Source organism: Lolium perenne, chromosome 2, assembly GCF_019359855.2.
Source record: "Lolium perenne isolate Kyuss_39 chromosome 2, Kyuss_2.0, whole genome shotgun sequence".
NCBI lineage: Eukaryota > Viridiplantae > Streptophyta > Magnoliopsida > Poales > Poaceae > Lolium > Lolium perenne.
Window position 1 is genome coordinate 49,046,261 of NC_067245.2, and position 20,531 is coordinate 49,066,791.

Consider the following 20,531-nt stretch of genomic DNA (forward strand, 5'->3'; position numbering starts at 1 on the left):
GATTGTTGTTGGAAAGAGTGAAAGACATAGAGGAATACGACAGAGTAAATGAAGTGGGCCCATTTATTGAGGTGAAGGGCTGTAGAACGGGACGGCCAGTGTTGGTTCAATTTTTTTTTGTATAACAATTGTTTAGTTGCGCACCACGTCTACCACATGGTAGTGTTGGTTCAATTTTGACGTGGGGGTTGCTGTAGCACTGGTCCATGTTCGTGCGCACGGTGTAGGACCAGTGGTACAGGAGAAAGTAGTCCAAATCGTTCCGTTTTGGAGCTCCAGACAGAGAAGTGACAGTTCGAGAGAAATCCAGGAAGCCCCCGCTCCGCCGCATCTGCGCAAGCCCCGGCCACCGCCCCCCGCCGCGCCGCCCTCACCGCCACGCCCCTCCGAGTCTATCATCTTCTTCCTCGCGCGAGGCTGTCGCACGTCTCCTGGTTTCGGACCCATAGATTTCCTCATGGATGCGGTGAGCAGGTACGCGAGTTTTTTGCTTGTGGCGTGTGATCTGTTGTTCGGATTCCATGTGATACATGGCCTGATGCTGATTTTCCGGCTTTCAGTTTGTGGACCGCAGTATGCCTATATACGGGCAGTATCCATCTGATGAAGCGCTGATGAGCTTACAAGGGGAGGACTCGGTGAGCAGCAATGCTGGTCCGGCGGCGGCGGGTATGTCAGTTCTTGGAGACCTGGTGGCCGAAGGAGCTGGCGGTGTGGAGGATGCAATACCCGTTGATTCAGCAGAGTCTACTGGGCACGGAAATCCCAATTCGCCTGGCTGGACAAAGAGGTTAGATTCAGTAAAATCTTAGCCTGCATCATGTGACGCCCATTTGATGTGGTGAAATAGGTGTGCCTCTGTTTTCAGACGGTGTGTGACTGCAAAAAAAAAAAAAAAAAAGTGCACATCTTCTTTATGGAAATGCAACTGAAACTTTTCGTCATGAAATGGAGTACAAACAAAAATTAATTAGTTGGGGTAGGGCAATATCTGGTTAGATTTATCAAGTCTTGTTGTGTCCTAAGCTGAAGGCATTATTCATTTCCCTAATTGTCTGGAATGAAAAAATGATATGAATCGTGTCTGCATCACGAAAAGTAGCTAAGTTTCCTGGAGAAAATTGAATTTTCTCTTGGGTGTATGCATGTGTTATGGTCGGTTTGACCTATACACGCAGGAAGCCCACTAGTGGGTAGTTGTGGGCTTAGCCCAAGTAAATTAGGGGCTTAGCCCAAGTAAATTAGGGTTTCGAGGAGGCCGTCCTCCTATATAAACACTTGTATCCCTTCGAGATTAATCAGACAATAATTCAGTATCATTACTGTCTCGTCTCCTCCTTCCTCCGCGACGGCGCCCAGCCGCCGGCGCCGAGCTCTCCAACCTCTCCGCCCTCACTTCCACCCTTACAACCTCCGCCCTAGACCCGGTAGAACCCTAGCCCCTACCACTTTGGTATCAGATTGCCTAGGTCTCATGGGCTCCAACAGCCCCCCCGTCGACACCATCGCCACCACGTCCACCGCCGCCACCAACACCACCCCCGCCGCCATGACAGGCGGCCACGCGCTGCAGGGGGCCGCCGCCGCCAACGGAGACCAGGCCGCCGCCGTCCCCACGGGCCTCGACCTCCTTCCCGCTACTTTGGCGGACCTCGCCGACAGCCTCCGCGCCATCCGCTTCGAGCTCGCGGAGATAAAGGCCGGCCAGCACCCGCCGCCCCCACCGGCCGCCGTTCCGCCGCCGCCCCCACCGGCCGCCGTTCCGCCGCCGCCCACACCGGCCGCCGCCCGCCCCCACCGCCCGCCTCGCGCCGCAATGGCCGGCCCGCGTGGTGGCCGCCGCCGTCGCCCTCGCCGATTCCCACATGGACCGACGCGTCGCCCGTCTACACTAATACTGCGGCGCGGACGACGGTTCAGCAGCCCGCCCACCGCCTTGGCGGTCCTGGCGGGTTTGCGGGCCCCTTCGCCGCGAGCACGTCCTTCAACCCGGGCCGCCAGGAGGGCACCCCCGAGGTCCCGCCTTTGGCACAGCAGCCACCCCGCTTCACTAAGCCGGGAGTTCGCCACCTACGACGGCGCCACCGACCCCCGAATCGGCCGAACTAGTGTGAGCGCTTTTTCGGGGACGACGGACGCTCGGCACCGACCGCACATGGATCGCCTCCTATCACCTACGGGCGCCGCGCAGACTTGGTACTACGCCCTCGAGCGGGACGAGGGCGGGATGCCGCCCGGGAGCGTTTCCGTGACTCGTGCCTCCGCCGGTTTGGGCCGACCCTCCGTGGCGCCCGCCTCGCCGAGCCGGGACGCCTCGCCTTCACCACCACGGTCCAGGACTTCGCCTACCGCTTTCGGGCGCTCGCGTGCCATGCCCCGGGCGTCTCGGCACGGCGGCCGCGCCGATCTCTTCGTCGGCGGCCTCCCGACTACATCCGCGTCGACGTCGAGATGCGCGAGCCGCGGACTGCAGACGGCCATGTACTACGCACGAGCCTACGAGCGGCGCGCCCTCGCCATGCAGCGAGGTCTACACGCAACGTGGCGGCGCTCGTCCCGCGGCCCGACCCGCCCGACGCCACCGCCCGCCGCGCCCGCACCGCCGCCGCGCCCGCAGCCCTCTGCGCCGACTCGCCCTTCGGCGGGCGACGGCTGCGGAGCAGCTTGAGCGGCGCCGCCAGGGGTTGTGCTTCAACTGCGACGAGAAGTACGTGCCCGGCCACACGTGCGCCCGCCTCTTCTACCTGGAGACCGTCGATGACGCCGACGTTGAGGCCCTCACCGCCGAGCTCGCGGCCGCCACCGTCACTGAGGCCGGTGTCACGACCTACGCGCCAGTCGACGCGTCCGCCTTCGTCGTCTCCCTCCATGCTATGGCGGGCATCAAGACGGCAAAGACGATGCTGCTTCCGGTGACGATCAATGGGGAGCGTCTCATTGCGCTGGTGGACACGGGCTCCACACACAACTTCCTGTCCAACACCGCCATGCACCGCCTCGCTCTCCAGCCGGCGGGATCGGAGAAGTACAGCGTCACCGTCGCCAACGGGGATCGTCTTACGTGCCAGGGCGTGGCGCGACAGGTTCCCGTGCTCGTGGGCGACGAGTCGTTCTCCATCGACTGCGTCGGCATCGACTTGGGCTACTACGACTTCATCCTCGGCCTCGACTTCCTGAGCACCTTAGGCCCCATCCTGTGGGACCTCGACGAGTTGTCCCTCATCTTCTGGCGTGAGGGCGGCCGCCGTGTTCACTGGACGGGCGTGGGCAGCACTGGCACATCCCCGCAGCTCCACCTGATGGCCGCCGCGCTAGACGAGGCGCATCCGCTCCTGGCCGACTTACTGCAGCAGCACGGCGACCTCTTCGACGAGCCGCAGGGCCTCCCTCCCTCGCGACCCTGTGACCACCGCATCCACCTGCTGCCAAACACGGCACCCGTAGTTGTGCGGCCGTACCGGTACCCCCAGCTGCAGAAGGATGAGCTCGAGCGTCAGGTGCCGGTCATGCTGGCACAGGGCATCATCCGGATCTCGACGTCACCGTTCTGCGCCCCCGTGCTCCTTGTGCGCAAGACCGACGGCACGTGGCGTTTCTGCATCGACTTCCGCGCCCTCAACACCGTCACGTCCAAGGACAAGTTCCCCATCCCCGTCGTGGATGAGCTCCTGGACGAGCTGCATGGCGCGCGCTTCTTCACCAAGCTCGACTTGCGCTCGGGCTATCATCAGGTGCGCATGCACCCGGACGACATCGCCAAGACGGCGTTCCGCACTCACCATGGCCACTACGAGTTTTTGGTGATGCCGTTCGGCCTCTCCAACGCACCGGCGACCTTCCAGGCTCTGATGAACGACGTGCTCAGCCCCTACTTACGCCGCTTTGTGCTTGTTTTCTTTGATGATATTTTGATCTACAGCGCATCCTGGGCGGAGCACCTGCAGCACGTGGCCATCATCTTCAACGAGCTTCGAGCGCATCGTCTTCACCTCAAGCGCTCGAAGTGCTCGTTTGGCACGACCTCCGTCGCATACTTGGGCCACGTCATCTCCGCCGACGGTGTCGCGATGGACGTGGACAAGGTCGCTGCCGTCGCCGCCTGGCCAACGCCCTAGTCACCACGAGCTCTTCGCGGATTTTTGGGCCTCGCAGGATACTACCGGCGATACATCCAGGACTTCGGCCTCATCGCCGCGCCCCTCACGCGCCTGCTTCGCCGCGACGCCTTCTCCTGGGACGAGGGGGCGGCCACGGCTTTCGCCGCCCTGCAGCGGGCACTCACGACGGGTCCCGTTCTTCAGATGCCGGACTTCGACGAGCCGTTCGTGGTGGACTGCGACGCCTCCGGCATTGGCTTCGGCGCCGTCCTTCACCAGGGCGTGGGTCCACTCGCTTTCTTCAGTCGCCCCTTCGCCGCGCGCCACCACAAGCTCGCCGCATATGAGCGCGAGCTGATCGGGCTGGTCCAGGCAGTGCGCCATTGGCGGGCGTATCTTTGGGGCCGGACATTCCGTGTGCGCACGGACCACTCTGACTTTGAAGTTCTTGTTGGATCGGCGCCTCTCCACCGTGCCGCAACACCAAAGTGGATCGGCAAGCTCTTCGGCTTCGACTTCACCGTCGAGTACCGCCTCGGCCGCCTCAACACGATCGTCGACGCCTGTCCCGCCGAGACGTTGACGACATCGCGGACGCGCCCACGTCGGTGCAGCCCTGCATCCACTCCGGGCCATCTTTCGCCTTCATCGACGAGGTTCGCCGCGCATCGCCACGGCCGCGGATGCGCAAGACTGCGCGCCGCCGGCCGACGGTGAGCTGGCCGCGCCTGGACGAGGGACTACTCCTCCATGGACGCCACATCTTCGTGCTGGATCATGGAGACCTGCGCCACCAGGCCTTGTCCTTGGCGCATTCTGCAGGTCACGAGGGCGTCCAGAAGACCCTGCACCGTCTCCGCGCTGATTTTTACATTCCAGGGGATGGCGCCCTGGTGCGAGACTGGGTGCGGGCGTGTGTCACATGCCAGCGGAACAAGACGGAGACGCTCCGTCCGGTGGGCTTGCTGCAGCCGCTAGACGTGCCATCCCAGGTGTGGGCGGACATCTCCATGGACTTCATCGAGGGGCTGCCGAAGGTTGGCGGCAAGTCCGTCATCCTCACGGTGGTTGACCGCTTCTCCAAGTACGCGCACTTCATCGCCCTCGGCCATCCCTATACGGCGGCGTCCGTGGCACGCGCTTTCTTCGACGGCATCGTTCGCCTCCACGGGTTTCCGTCCTCCATCGTCAGTGATCGCGATCCTGTGTTCACGGGGCACGTCTGGAGGGACCTCTTTGGGTTGGCGGGCGTGAAGCTCCGCATGAGCACGGCGTTTCATCCTCAGACGGACGGCCAGTCCGAGGTCGTCAACAAGATCATCGCCATGTACCTGCGCTGCATCACCGGGGATCGTCCACGAGCTTGGGTGGACTGGCTAGCGTGGGCTGAGTACTGCTACAACACGTCCTACCACTCCGCGTTGCACGCTACTCCCTTTGAGGTGGTCTACGGGAGGCCACCACCGGCGATGCTTCCCTATGCGTCTGGCACGGCCCGTACTGAGACGGCGGATGACCTGCAGCGTACCCGCGACGAGATACTGGCTGAGGCGCGCCAGTGACTTCTTCAGGCTCAGCAGCTGGCCATGAAGTACTATGATGCACACCATCGCGAGGCGGAGTTTGCGGTGGGCGATTGGGTCTGGCTACGTCTTCTTCACCGGACGACCCAGTCCTTGGACCCACGCTCCAGGCGCAAGTTGGGACCTCGTTACGCCGGTCCTCTCCGTGTGCTGGAGCGCATCGGCAAGCTCGCCTACCGCCTTGAGTTGCCTGCGGGCTCGCGCCTCCACGACGTCTTCAACGTCGGCCTACTGAAGGCCTACCGGGGCGACCCTCCTTCTGCACCACCAGCTCTTCCACCTACTTCGGATGGGCGTCTCGAGCCTGCCCCGGCGAGTGTGGCTCGCGTGTTGAAGGCCCAGCAGCGTCGTGGTGTTTGGCATGTCTTGGTGCATTGGACCGGCCTGCCCGAGGACGAGGCGTCTTGGGAGAAGCTTGACGATCTCCGCCAGCAGTTTCCAGAAGTTCAGCTCGAGGACGAGCTGTTTGAGAAGGCGGGGAGAGATGTTATGGTCGGTTTGACCTATACACGCAGGAAGCCCACTAGTGGCTAGTTGTGGGCTTAGCCCAAGTAAATTAGGGTTTCGAGGAGGCCGTCCTCCTATATAAACACTTGTATCCCTTCGAGATTAATCAGACAATAATTCAGTATCATTACTGTCTCGTCTCCTGAAGGGAGACGGGAGACCCTGCGCCCGCCGCACCAACCCTAGCCGCCGCCTCCTTCCTCCGCGACGGCGCCCAGCCGCCGGCGCCGAGCTCTCCAACCTCTCCGCCCTCACTTCCACCCTTACAACCTCCGCCCTAGACCTGGTAGAACCCTAGCCCCTACCAGCATGCGCGCCGAAGGAGTTATTGCTGTAGGTTCCAGGGAAAATCGTCACTGAACTCTAGATCTGAAGAATATGTACGTGTGGCTTAATTATTTGTGGTTCTGTGAGAACCGTAAGTAAGAGGAGTCTCAAATCTGTGTCGAAGGTTTACTGCATATGAGTTTCAGGGGGAAGGGCAGTGTATTTTTTTTTTTTTTGTGGTGGGGTAGGCCAAATTGTAGGAGTAATTTGAATTCTGCAGTACTAGTCGACATTACAAGATGCAGTAGGGTATGTGGTAGTTGTTTCTCTTTGTGAGTATATTCTTTATGTTCAAGTGTTCGTCGTTTTTTAGCATTATTGTGAAGCAAAAATGAGGTAGCTTCTGTTGGTTCGTTTTGATGTGCGAGGCAAGAAAATGGGGAAAATGATCTGCATAAAGATTAGTAGGATGGTCTTGTGTAGAAAGGACAGACACATGTTGGCAGTCATAGTAATGCGGAGAAAATACTAAATCTGATACCGCAAATCACCTTTTCCTTTCAGGGTACGGGTTGGCCGTGCCCCACCAGACAGAACTCATTGCGTGGACAGGCAGAGTGCGCTAGAGAAATCGGTCCGGGGTTACTCAGAGAAGTTGGGAGACAAGGTCATTGACCCTTCCCGAAGGTTGTTCGATGCACATGTTTGTCTGTCAGTACAGGAGGTTGGTATATGAACGTGAAGCAGATGAAAGGTAAGAAGAGAAGCGTACGAAAGTTGTAAGTAACTTTCCCGTTATATCAGTACTTTGTAACTGTGTCGGAAAAGCATAATTTAAGATGAATAATTGTCATCTGATGATTGAACTTAACTGTGCAGAGCGGGGCTGTCCTGCGGTATAATTTCACAATTGAAAGGCATGCCAGTGAGGTATACAAGAGATCAATGTTCGAGCAATTTGGGAAGATGATCTTCCAAGCATGCGCTTACAAGGTAGAGGAGGTGGAGAAGAACAGACTATACAGAACCACACACACAGATGCCTCCAGGCGGGAGAAGTCGAGTAGAGTTGTATTTGATGTGAATATGCTAGATGAAGGGCAGCAGTTCAATTGTGAGTGTAGAATGTTTGCACACATGGGGATGCTTTGGGGCATGCTCTGAAGGTAGGTTCCATTTATCCTGATACCCTACACCGAAAACAGCTGGCCACTATTTTGTATCGGTTTGCCTAGGAAGCGTGCCTGATTCCTGTTTTATCTGTCTCAGGTGATGGATTATGTTGGAGTAACTGAGATACCTAAGAAGCATATCCTGAAGCAGTGGATGAGAGATGCAAGGAATTTGCTTCCAGAACACCTGCGGCACTGCGTGACCAGGCTGTTGGAAAAAAATTCACGAAGAGGCATTCCAGTCTATACATACAAGCAATGGAACTTGTTAGGCTTGGAGATACAAGCGCCGCAGCTTCTGACAAGTTAGCAGTCCTGTTCAAGGAGAACCTTGCTACCATGGCTCCTTTCGAAGAAACAAGGGATGGCCTTGGTTTGGAGGACAGACCATCGACTAGAGCACCGTGCGAGGGTTGTAGCAAAAGAACTAGATTTTGCAGCATCTGCAAAAAGCCCAGTCACAAATGAACTACTTGCCCAGAGAGGGGAATGAGCCAAAGCAGCCAAGGAAGCCAGGAAGGTGCAGTGTCTGTGGTGTTGCTGGGCATGGGAGCACCTGTGAAAACCCATGCAGGTGTGACAAAGAATAGTAGGAAATTCGCCTGTACTAATCGTGTTAAAGCTTCATGACTATGTGTAATAAAAATAACTGCTTGAGTAATGAGTGTCGTTCTGTATGGTAGTAGTACTGTTTAGTGTTTGGAGTGTATGAACAAAATGCGTGGCGCGGCCGTAGTGAAACTGTAAAAAAAATTGTAATCTTGAGCTGCTCCATTGGAGCTGCATTCAATCAATACAGCAAGTGCATGGCCGCATGGGCAGGTTCTGGCTTGTGTGCAGTCAGGATGGATTTGAATCTATCGACAGACGTAGATAACGTCTGGATTGCTTTAAATGAGGACACTGCGTGGCAGAAATGTACTGTTCGAAAACTGATATACTCTGTGGAATACTACCCACTGTATTGTCTGGCACACAGATCATGACGAAAATGAATGGTCCAGATATAGGGATCATCTGGACCTGAGTTCCGTTTCGAATTTCCGATTTATAACTCCTTTTGCTAACTTAAGCTGATATTTGGATATTTGGTGCAAAAATAATAGCTCACTCTATATATATCTTTTATGATTTCCTGGAGCAAATAAGCCAAGCGAACTCTGAGTTGTTAGTTTAGACAAGAATCAGGATTCAGGTGAGATATCATCTTATATTTTTTATTACCTGCACAAAGGTCTCTCTCTGTGTTTCTCTGGGTTGTCAGTAAAATGACAGCATCAGTTTTTATGTCGGTCCATTTGAGAAATTGGAAACATATAATTTATTAGATCATCATGAACGAGAGAAATTGTGGTGTTTTTCTTGGAAGTAATTCTAATTTATGTGCAAAAGACGTACAGTACACTTTTTCTGCTCTGTTTTCTCTCCATTCCATGTGCTCCTGTATTTCAGTCTGGCTCGATTGTCGAAGGTGGGGTGAATTCTAAAGCTATTGCTATCGGCCAACTAGATCGCCGCACCAAAAAGTATAGAAACATCTTACGTTCATCTTGTGTTTACATTTGTAACTTATTTATCTCATCAGTACTGTTTTCCATTGTTTACTTAAGTCCGTTGTTATGTTGTTTCGCTTCACTTACTTATGTATAATCATGTAATCTGAATCAATGAATTGTCATATGTAAGTCGTCAACTTATTTTCTGCAACATAACTTTTATGAGAATGTAATATAGTACACATTGCACAATAGTTTCAATTGTTTATATAATCTTGCGATCCAATAGTTCAAAACCCTATATACCTGCGAAAAAATTATTTGAGAGGCGTGGAATGCTCTTAGAATTAGTGGGTAAAAAGTGATACATATTTTTTGATTATGCATATCACATAATCGTTGTTTCGCTTTTACTATAGGCTTCACAGAAAAGCTTGGGGAAAATGACATGTTGGATTTTCAATGTAACACCATGGGAACTTTGTCCAATGTGTTATGGCAATGTTCGTCTATCTCAGATTGAGGTTGAGCCCTTCCTTAACATTCTTCATCTGACAGAGTATAGCTCATTCCATAATTAACAATACTTTCGAATGATTAAATGCAGAGGCTGGTGTAAGGGACCAAAGCAGGATATGTTATGCTACTTCCATCGGATTTGATGATTTAATTGTTGGTGCTCTGAGGAACTGGGTATACCACAAGCCCACATGGACCTTTGACAACGCATGTGTTTAATGGTCAAGTTGACATTTGTAGTTCCCTCCTCCCTGTGGACCTGTGGTAGTTTAAAGCAATAAAGCTAGGTCAGTTAGATACAGGGCGTCTGAAGTCCCACAAATACTTCTCGCCTCTTTTCCATTGAAATTTCTAGGAACAACCAAGATGTGTGGATTATCAGTTGCACCGAGAGTTCGAGCAAGTATACCGCTGAAGTCCATCTAATGACTAAGGTGTATTGTCCAACGACAGCCGTTTCATTGATGCCTCCCTCTACCCAAGAACAGCTGTTTCTGGAGGCCTCCTGATCAGCTAACTGGCTGATGGCAAATGTCGCTTCGTTCTATGATTTAGCACAAGCTGGTGTTTGGGGCTTTTCTGTTTATGAATGTATGCTTGGAGTTTGGTGGGCATGGAAGAGATCATCGTGGATATTTCTGCATTTGTACTTAAAAATGCCATAACTAGCAGTTGTAACTATATAGTGTGTACATCTCATTTTCCTGAAATATGTGTATTCTGTGGCTACTAGCGTTTTTCTATATGTGCCGTGGTTAATGGAATCTTTGTGTTCCCTAAAGAAGTAGCGAACATGGGCGCAGGTGGCAGTTATCTCCCTGTTGTTGAACTCATCTATCAGTACAGAATTTGTGAGCTCCCGAGCAAGAAAATGGATGCGCGACCAAAAGCTGTCAATTCAAATATACACTTCTATTCTTATCATGTTTTATGTTTCTGACGAACAACAGATTCGTTGTTTCATGTGCAGATTAGGAGTGATGGGTCCTGCTCCCTTTTTCGTTTTCTCTTACATCATGAAATGTTCATTTTATGTAGTTTTTGGTGACAACGAGACTTTCATAATTTGGCGTTTATATACCTTAACTGTATTTGTATTACAACAACAAAATCAATACAAAACGTAACACCTACAATCAGTAACTTGAAAGCATATATACCTCAGTCCACTACAACTAACACTAGAAATTTACTTCATGGTAAACTAATATGTAACCTGAAACTGCCTCTAGTCTGTTCTGAAACTTTGGTGGGTGTGTGTCCGTGTGATGATGCAGACCTTGCCACTTGTTTAATTTTTTCCGCAAAACATGTAATGTACACGAAAAGAACATTGCTCCATGTGTTCTCACAAGTCACAAGGTTCGAGCTACTGTAAAAGAGACAAATATGCACCTCAATCGAGTTTGGCAGACATGGAAAAATGAACAAGCAATTTACACTGTATCAGCAGAATGTGTATCGGTATCATTGTACACTTTGTTTCAGAGATGGTAAAGAAGATGAAAATCTACAACTAATGGAGTTCTGGTGAACCTCTGCAATCCTGTAACTGCAGCAGTATAGAATGGACAGAGAATAGCTGAAGGTCTACCAGGTCACAGCTCAAATCTACACCTAATAGAGTTCTGGTGAACCTCTGCAATCCTGTAACTACAACAGTAGAGAATGGACGTTGGATAGCTGAAACTCCAACATGTCACAGCTCAAATCTACACCTAATCGAGTTCTGGGTCAACCTCTGCAATCCTGTAACAGGTAGAGAATGGACGGATAATAGCTGAAACTCTAACAGGTCACAGCCCGAAGTTCACGCATCTCATAAGCGTATCGTACAACAGGTCCAGCTCTGCATATACCTTGTCTGCTATCTCTGCGGAACGCTCAGCTCCAGGCACTCGCTGGCAGTTGCCAACGTCAAGGCTCCAGCAGCTCCGGAGGCGATTCTGCATAAACTCGGAGGCCGAGCTCAACTTCTCGAAAAGAACCAGAGCGGCACCTTGCTCAAAAGAGAAAGCGAGGGCATGAGGCCCAGCGTATGCCCTCAATGCTGCGCCAAGCTGATCCTCCCTCCTGTCAGGCTGAATCCCTAGCAGGAGCACAGCCCTGTCCGGGAAATCGCTGTATCGGACAGCGAACGGCTGGGAAAAAACAGTCAACTCGATGAGGCCCTCAGCAATCCTCTCGACCTCATCAGGTGCACAGGCCTTAATATCCCTGTTGATCCGGGACTTTACAAGCTCGGTAGACAGGCGGAGCACTTGTGTGTTAATTCTACATGCAGGGATGTCGAGCTGCTGCTCGTACTCCTCGGCGAGCTCCTTCTCATCCGGCGCAACGAAAGGCTCGTTCTGCAGGACGAGCTCCTGCTCGTCCTCCTCGGCGAGCTCCTTCTCATCCGGCGCAACGAAAGGCTCGTTCTGCACCACGAGCTCCTGCTCGCCCTCCTCATCCGGCGCAACCAAAGGCTCGTTCTGCGCCACGAGCTCCTGCTCGTCCTCCTCATCCGGCGCAACCAAAGGCTCGTTCTGCGCCACGAGCTCCTGCTCGTCCTCCTCATCCCGCGCAACCAAAGGCTCGTTCTGCGCCATGGGATGCTGCGCGACGACAGGTTCATCCTGTGGGGCAAAAAGCTCATCATCGTCCAGGATCTCACAGGTCAGCGGCAGTCCAAAGATACTGATCCATGTCTCTTCTGTCTCACGCAGCTGAAGGCGAGCATTACGTGTATTACTGAACACACCAAAAACCAAGTCCTGACTCCGGTGGAGGATCAAAGCCTCGAGGCCCCCCATTCCATTGTTGACATAGCGGGCGACATCGCGAGCATCCCAGTTCTCTGTGTTCAGTCCTTTGAACAGCACAATACGTCCCAAGTACTCTGGCTGGGTGAAGCAGCTGGGGATGATACCTCGCAGCTGGTGGTCGCCGGCAGCTGCTCCAGCCATGTCCCTCAAGGGGAACATGGTCGAGTCATAGATCCTAAATTGGCCGCTCTCTGCCAAGCTCCTGGCCACCTTTTCGGCAGTGACTGCGTCTTCATACACAAGGACGGCAAGCTCCTTGAACGTGACGATGGCACAGACGCTTACTTTCGCCAGCAGCGGCTCCTCATCCAGATCTTTCAGTTTGTACTCCCCGATCAGAAACAGGCAGCGCAGATGGACCAAACTGTCTTCCTCCACGTAAGCGGCTGGAATTAATGACTGAATTCGAGCTGCAGTAGCACTCCTTCCAGCATGATCCTCTGCCGCATCAGCAAGCAACCCTGGGTGGGCCATCAGCACATCTCGAGCCTGAAATTTGTGGTGGAACCGAATGTTAGTAAACGGAGTGCGTTATCAACTCAATAATCAATGTCCCCAGAAGCAAGGTGTAGGGGAGATTTGTCCAATAGGGACATAACTAGTTGCTAAGCCCAGTCAGTCCAGTATGTATGGTATGTTCCAGTAAGTCTAGTGAAGTAAAAAAAGTAAGGAAAGGCAAGTAATGTAAAACATTCCTTGGTTGCGTTGCTATCACTATTGAGATGATAGTTGAGGTTATCATTCCATTAGTAACCCATGCATTCCAATAAGCCTTGCACTCCTGTGAATTAGCTATTTGATTTCTCTAGAATGTAGTTGCTAAGCCCAGTCAGTCCAGTATGTATGGTATGTTCCAGTAAGTCTAGTGAAGTAAAAAAAGTAAGGAAAGGCAAGTAATGTAAAACATTCCTTGGTTGTGTTGCTATCACTATTGAGATGATAGTTGAGGTTATCATTCCATTAGTAACCCATGCATTCCAATAAGCCTTGCACTCCTGTGAATTAGCTATTTGATTTCTCTAGAATGACATGAGCATTATTTAGTGGGTATCAGAAGATTTCTCCATCTTGAATTCAATGGTACTGTTTTTATTACCCTCGAGCCGATTTCAAATCGAAATTGCAGTGCGAATTGAACAGGCCGGGTCGCTCACCTTGAGACATTTAACCACTGGACTGGCAATAGCCTCGTCGCAGTCGGCCTCGTTGGCGAGCACCACCAAGCCGGCGCGCTCGCCGGTGTCGAAATCACGGACGACAGCTGCCGCCACACCGTCCGTACTGAGTGGAAACAACTTGATAAGATCATTGACAGTCGTGATTCGCGTCACTCCCGTCACAAACACCGACCGATTCCCCAAATTGGGGTCATGAGCGACCTCCGGGGCCACCGTGAACAAGATGCTAAAGAGTATCCTAGCTTGACGGTACTGCAGCAAAAAAGAAGAGGACAATGCGTGAATTAGAGGTCCAGAACAATTCATAATCAACGGAAACATGACTGCACAGAATCTCTGGAAAGAATCCAAGAACCACCGGCCAGCATTGCCGGCAAAAACCAAGAACCGCCAACCATCCAAAAATTTGAGTTCATCTCTCAAGCCTCTTGAGACGGAGGAGCGCAAGGCAGGAGAATAACACGCTTGCGTTAAAACAGGGGACTGGAAATCGTCGCTGGAAAGATTGAAGAACCACCGCCAGCATTGCCGGCAAGAAACCAAGAACCGGGGACAGAACCACCGGATACTTTTCAAGAAACCATCCAAACATTTGGGTCCGTTCGGGGAGGAGGAGGGAAGGGGTGGTGGGGTACCTCGCATCCCGTGTCATCCATCTCTGCTCTGGAGAAGTTGGACGGAGAGCTTGAGCCGGAGCAGCTCGCGGCGGGGAAGAGCTCGACAGAAGAAGACCGTTGTTTTTTTTCTGATTCTGAATGGGCGGCCGTGGGCTATATAAGCTTAGGCCGAAAAGCTTTTGCCACAAAAACTTTTAGGCCAAGCCCAAGAAAAGCCCGTTCAGCCCATACAGCCTACGAGCCCAACAGCGCCCTTTTTCCTCGCTGCCGGGAATGCTCCGCGCCCTGCCGCCTCCCCGGAGCACCCCGCCGCTGTCCAACGCCACCCGCCCTCGCCGCCGGCGCTCGCACCCTCCAGCACTCGCAGCCCGCCGGCGGCCTCACATCCAGTGCGCGCGCCGCCGGCCAGCCTCCCGGCTCCCACCGCACGAGCTCCGGGCCTCGATCCCATCCGGCGTCTTCCCCACGCGACAGCGCGCCGCTCCCAAGCTCCTCCCCGCCATGACCCCTCTCGCTCCCGCTCCCGCACATGGCCACTCGTCCGGCGCGAACTCCCGCTGAGGCTAGCTAGAGGAAATGTGCGTGCGGGCGGTGGGTGCGTGGCCGCCGGCTTTCCGTGCCGATTGGGATTGCGATCCCTCCCTTATTTCTGAACGATTACTTATAAACATCCCATTTTGAAAATAACATGCCATACTTCTCAATTACTTTACTGTATAAAAAAACCCTTAAACTGTCTGCATTACATATGAGTATTTGTTTCATATAAATACTCATCTTATTATCAATTAAACGGAAGATCCTTACATCACCTCGTGTCGTCATATTCCTAGCACGTCACTTCATTGACATTGCTCTCGACTTGTTCCTAATTAGAGCATCTCCACCGATGCCCCACAAATAGGCGACGGCAGGAGCGCCGACACGATCGTATGGGAGGCGCCGGCATAGCATACATGATGTTTCCACACCGATGCCCCGCATAGGACAACCCCGATAGGATTCAAATGTAAAAAAGAAAACATTTTAAAAAGTGAAATTCATACAAATTTAGACAAGTTTTATATAAAAGTGATTCGAATTTGAAGTAAAAACTAAAAAAACTAGTGGCAGTGCGCGTCGAAGGCGCTGAAGTCAAGGTTGTCCGCGTCGTCACTGTCGCCGTCGTTGTCAGAGGAGGTGCCGAAGGACCACGACGACACTGGCAGAAGGAGGCGCGGCCGAGCGCGTGCGTCCACCGACGCTTGACGAACCAGAGCGTGAGTGGGCCGATGTGGTTCTTGTCGGCGGCCTCTGTAGAGGCGGTGCCATGCACTGCGTCTGGGGGAAGTAGAGCGGGACGTGCGGAGTGTCGCCGTGGACGCGCGGGCGGTAGCTGTACTCCGCTAGTGTCGCGTCGACGTCGTGACCTTGCACCAGGCCTAGCGGCCGACGTTGTTGAAATGGCCAGCGTCACGGCCGGCCGAACGAGCAACCTCGATGGCACGCTCCTCTGCGAAGCGCCCCGGCCAAGCCGGGCTGGTGGGCGCGTTCGACGGCTGGCTTCGGTCGGCCGGCGACATGTGCGCCCGCCGCTCGGCGATGAGGGCACACGTCTCCGGCCCTGGAGGAGGCGGTGGCGGCACGGCGTAGCCGACGTTCGACATGTGCCACCCATGCGGCAGCTTGAACTACAGCGGCACGGGGATGCGCTGCCAGAACATCACGTCCGCCTCGTCGTACGTGAGCTGCAGCGAGCCCACCGCCGCCACTGCCGCCGGCCTCGGCATTGTGCGCCGTCTGTGGGTTTTTTCGTCGGTGGGTGTTTCACGCGGCGTCTGCGAGAATGGCGGTGGCGGCGGCTAGGGTTGGAAGACAGGGAACAAGAGAAGTGCGGGGGAGGCGGTTTTAAGCGCGGCGGCGGACGCGCATTGAAGGCGTGTGGGAAGGTGGGCGGACGCCGCGTGGCCAGTCGCGTCCTTCATCGCCGCTTCGGTTTCCGAGCGGGAGATCATTAACACCGACGACCAAACTTCCCGCGTCGTTTTCAACTCGACCCGCCGCTTCGAGTCGCTGCCAAGGTGGCCCCACCCACGAAAACCGTCGTGCCGCAAGGCGCCGGTGCGCCCATTCACACCCTTTGCGTAGGGGTCGGCACGGGGTTGACGTGCTTCTATTCGGCTCGAAAACTAGCCGGCGCCTTTTGGGTGCGTCGGTGTGAGCCCAAAAACCACACCGGTCCCCAAAACATTATCGGGCGGCTAAGGGGCGTCCCGGTGAACATGCTCTTAGCATCAGAACCTCTCATTCTTATTCAATCCAAGTTGCACCCCCGCAGGGTCGTGCCCCCTTCTTGACCGAACCAGTCTACCCAAAATAATTCAGTCATTAGTGTACTATAAGAAATACGATGAAAATTGTCGAGGCAACCTATATACAAAGATGAAGAACCATTTGTCATCCTCTATCAAATAAACAATACGCATGATGACAATTAGTGCCAGAGAACTAATTAGATTATAGCTAAAGTAAATCAACTACATGTCTTGACATCCATAATCATGTAAGATTGATCAACTCATCTTATTTAAAATTTATTTTCAGTGTTGCTGTAGAACCACGTATATAGCTAGCGATGATTTCAGCAGCATCTACAATTGCTTACTATGAATACTTTGTATGTAAAATTAATTACAAAAAAAAACAAAGCAACATGTCATACATACCGTCGGCGGAGACATTGATGGTGTCAACCTATGCAGCTATTGTTAGAGCATGACTAGCAGAGCCCTAAAAGGGTGAAATCCGTATAATAACCGTTTTTTTCGGCTTGTAGCCCATAAACGGCGGGATTAGTACCCATAAAACATCGAACCTATAAAAAAAATTGGGGTTGGACCTAGGTTCAGCTCCTCAACCCCCACTTGTTCGGGCTACGGTGGCTGAACTGGGCACGACCCCCACTTCCGGCGCGCTGAACATTCAGCCCCAAATCTCTCCCCCTTTCCCCTTCCGCACGCGTCTCCGCCAGAGCCTCCATCGCGCCACCGCTAGTTCCGCGCGCCGCCGCCCACGCCGAGGCTCGCCCGACTGCGACGAACTCCGCCGCACCTGGATCCTGCCGTTCGTGGGCCGGAAGGAGCAGCCGCCACCTGTTCCGCTGCCGCCCTCGCCTTCTCCGCCGCCTTGTCCGTTGCCGTCCACTCCGTCGCCTTCTCTATCACCGTCCACGGTATGTACGCGTATTCCCGCCTCTTTTCTTTGATTTCCGTAGCCCGGGCGCGAGTTCAAATTCATGTGCGCGTCCGCGTTTGTAGATGAACACGGAGGAGACCATGTCCGATTCGCTTTCCGATTGGTCTTCCTCGTCCGATTCGGACAACGAAGAGCTGTTGAATGACGACGACACCGAGATGATGGTCCTCATCCTATCCGTGAAGGAGCTCGAGGGTCGTATGTCGCTGCTCGATCGGCGCTGCGGGTCGAAGATGGGTCGGCTTTGCATCCCGCGGAACCGCGGCCTCGGCCACACACAACTCATGCATGACTACTTTGCCGAGGTACCAACATACCCACCCCGCCTCTTCCGTAGAAGGTACCGAAAGCGTCGGTCCTTGTTTGAGAAAATAGTGAGAGATTGCGAGGCCAACTCGGCGTATTTCCAGGAGCGCAGAAATGTTACCGGCACCCTTGGATTTACTCCTTGGCAAAAGATCTCGGCTGCCATGCGGGTGATTGCATATGGCATACCAGCCGACTACACCGATGAGTATCTTCGCATTGTAAAGATACAACCGCGAAGTTTGTGCGTAGGTTTGCCAAGATGGTCATCCGGCTATATGGTGATGAGTATCTTCGAGCTCCCAACGAGGAAGATACAAAGAGATTGTTGGAGATGAATGAAAAAAGGGGTTGGCCGAAAATGTTAGGTAGTCTTGATTGCATGCATTGGAAGTGGAAAAATTGCCCAAAGGCATGGCATGGACTTGTGAATTTGGCATGCTTATTTTGGTTTTGTCGGAAACACTCAATGACATCAACGTTTTGCAAAGATCTCCTTTATTTGCAAGACTAGCTAATCCTCAGGCCCCAACTTGCAACTACAAAATCATGGGCCATGACTACACAATGGGTTAAATCATGGGTCATGACTACACAATGGGTTATTATTGAACCGATGGCATCTATCCTGAATGGGCAACTCTTGTGAAGTCCATTAAAGAGAAGAATAGCGTTCCCTTGACAAGAAAAGATGATGTTTTCACCACCGCACAAGAGTCATCCCGCAAGGACATTGAAAGGGCTTTCGGTGTGTTGCAAGCAAGATTTGCCATTGTGCGGGGACTTGCTCGCTTTTGGGACAATAAAACCCTCGTAAACATCATGAAGTGTTGTGTTATTCTACACAACATGACCCTCGAGGATGAGAGGGAGTTAAACTTGCCGTGTTTCTACGACAATGTTGGCACCCGAGTGCAACCCGAGAGAAACCCCGATCGCCTTGAAGCTTTTCTTGAAACGCATCGGGCCATTGAAAATGTCGACACCCATCAGCAGCTCCAAAATGATCTCATCGAGCACTACTGGCAGCTACATGGCCAGCGCCAATGATCTACCATTGATTTACTTTCACATTTCATATTCTTGTATGTGTTTTGAAACAATTGTTTATTTGGTTGACTGTGTGGGACGAATAATTTGTGAGAAACATTGTTTGAATAAGTTGAATGATTACTATGTGTTTAAAACCATGTTTTGATTCGTATATTTGATGTATGTTGTATCGGTTCTTATATGCAATTTGAGATTAAGCTGCCTAAAACCCTGTTTTACGGGTTCAGATGTGTTGTGCGGAGAACAGTCCCCTCACACCGAGCCCGTAAAACCGAATATTCTATTTTACGGTTTTAGTTTACAGGCACGATCTCTGCGCCAGCACTTTCCAACCCCTAAAACACGAATACCGCGCTTTATACTCGCGTTTTACAGATCAGATTTTTACAGGCACTGCTAGTGATGCTCTTAGGAAAGGAGAAACCGAGGCATCTCTACATGAAAATCCACTATGCTAGACCTTGTCTAGCAAAATAGGTAAATAAACAAGTTTGAAGATTTGGGATCTAAAGATCTCGAGCATGACTCATAAGGGAACATGATAAATCCCAATCTAAAATATAGGGAAAATCATGGGAGTGATGTTTTGGCACATGGGAGTGTATGCTCCCTTTATTTTGAAATGCATGTCAGACACATTTTGAAATGTTAAAAAATTTGACACAAAAATTTCGCACGTACATCTTTATGTGCTACACGCTTACAAAGTCGTTTCATGGAAAATCGACTTGTCGTGTGGTGTGTGTAAAAAGGATAAAATTCGATGCTGAAACAAAGACTTGTCACAAGATAAATTTTCTCTTTTTCACGTAGACTACAAAAAAAATCATTTTTTCGTGAAACTTGACGAACATGCATATATTATGTAGATGTACGTGTAATTTTTTTGTCAAATTTTTTTAACACTTGAAAATATGTTTTTATGATAGAGGGATCATACGCACCCGGGAGCCGAATTGAGTTTCTAGAAAATCATGGCATACCAAGACTCTGACATGAGATCCGAAACTAAATAAAACTTGCTCAAAGGTTGATAGGGTAACTGAATTATTGCATTTTTCCATGATTCTCTATGTATGATTATTAACTTTTCGTTTGGAGAAACGGGGACTGAAAATATATACTCCGTATCATCATTTAACTGCCTAGACTAATCCGTGACTAAATGTGTAGATCCCACCCGCAACGGAAGGTGGAAATTCAACGGCATAAAAGGTAATTAACTTAAGTGAATATAAGAACTAAAACCATACAACATTACCATGCATACAATCATGAACTATCATATCGGTATTTTTTCCAAGATGATATGATGATACTTATTAACAACGGAACTGCATTATAAAACTTGGTCCAGCACTGAGCGTGTGCGACGAATTTCGCAAAATAGGCTCAAAACTTCATACATGAAATTAACGATTTACGACGGATGAAACTCGAAATCGATTATCGAAATTGATTCATACCATCGACACACATCTTTTCCATCTACGGCTTATTTTAATTTAGAATGATTGTGTCGATTTGAAGAGAAGGTGCGTGGAGTAGTTTAAAGGAGAGTGAGCGGAAACTGCTCCAAGCGCGACGTGCAATGGAGCGCAGAGAGAAAAAAACGGGACAAAACCGGTTGACACGGCCGATTCAGACGTTCCTCTAGGGGCTTAGCCCAAGGTGCTTCGAGAACCTTTTCGTGCA

General features: G+C 51.9%; 1 protein-coding gene and 1 long non-coding RNA gene across 3 annotated transcripts; one reads left to right on the forward strand and one right to left on the reverse strand.

The window, feature by feature from the left end:
• The first annotated feature begins 261 nt into the window (after positions 1 to 261).
• On the forward strand, positions 262 to 8,547 carry LOC139835997 (uncharacterized). Of its 2 annotated transcripts, none has more exons than XR_011751583.1 (5): positions 262 to 474; positions 561 to 790; positions 7,019 to 7,233; positions 7,334 to 7,620; positions 7,724 to 8,547. It is a non-coding gene; the product is annotated as an uncharacterized lncRNA (long non-coding RNA). The 2 variants fall into 2 exon arrangements; XR_011751584.1 differs by having other exon boundaries at positions 7,019 to 7,208.
• Positions 8,548 to 11,016: 2,469 nt separating this feature from the next.
• LOC127332059 (uncharacterized) lies at positions 11,017 to 14,880 on the reverse strand. Its single transcript, XM_051358310.2, has 3 exons — positions 14,262 to 14,880; positions 13,603 to 13,878; positions 11,017 to 12,937 (listed from the first exon to the last, which is right to left on the reverse strand). The coding sequence occupies exons 1-3, from the start codon at positions 14,280 to 14,282 to the stop codon at positions 11,438 to 11,440; spliced, it is 1,797 nt and encodes a 598-aa protein (XP_051214270.1). The 5' UTR covers positions 14,283 to 14,880; the 3' UTR covers positions 11,017 to 11,437.
• Positions 14,881 to 20,531: the final 5,651 nt, after the last annotated feature.

Bases quoted from the DNA above. Each gene is read 5' to 3' on its own strand.
- LOC127332059 (XM_051358310.2), bottom strand. From the start codon at position 14,282: ATGGATGACACGGGATGCGAG. The intron at 13,879-14,261 runs GTACCCCACCAC...TTTTTGCTGCAG, and splicing joins TGGATGACACGGGATGCGAG to TACCGTCAAGCTAGGATACT. The intron at 12,938-13,602 runs GTGAGCGACCCG...CACAAATTTCAG, and splicing joins CAGTGGTTAAATGTCTCAAG to GCTCGAGATGTGCTGATGGC.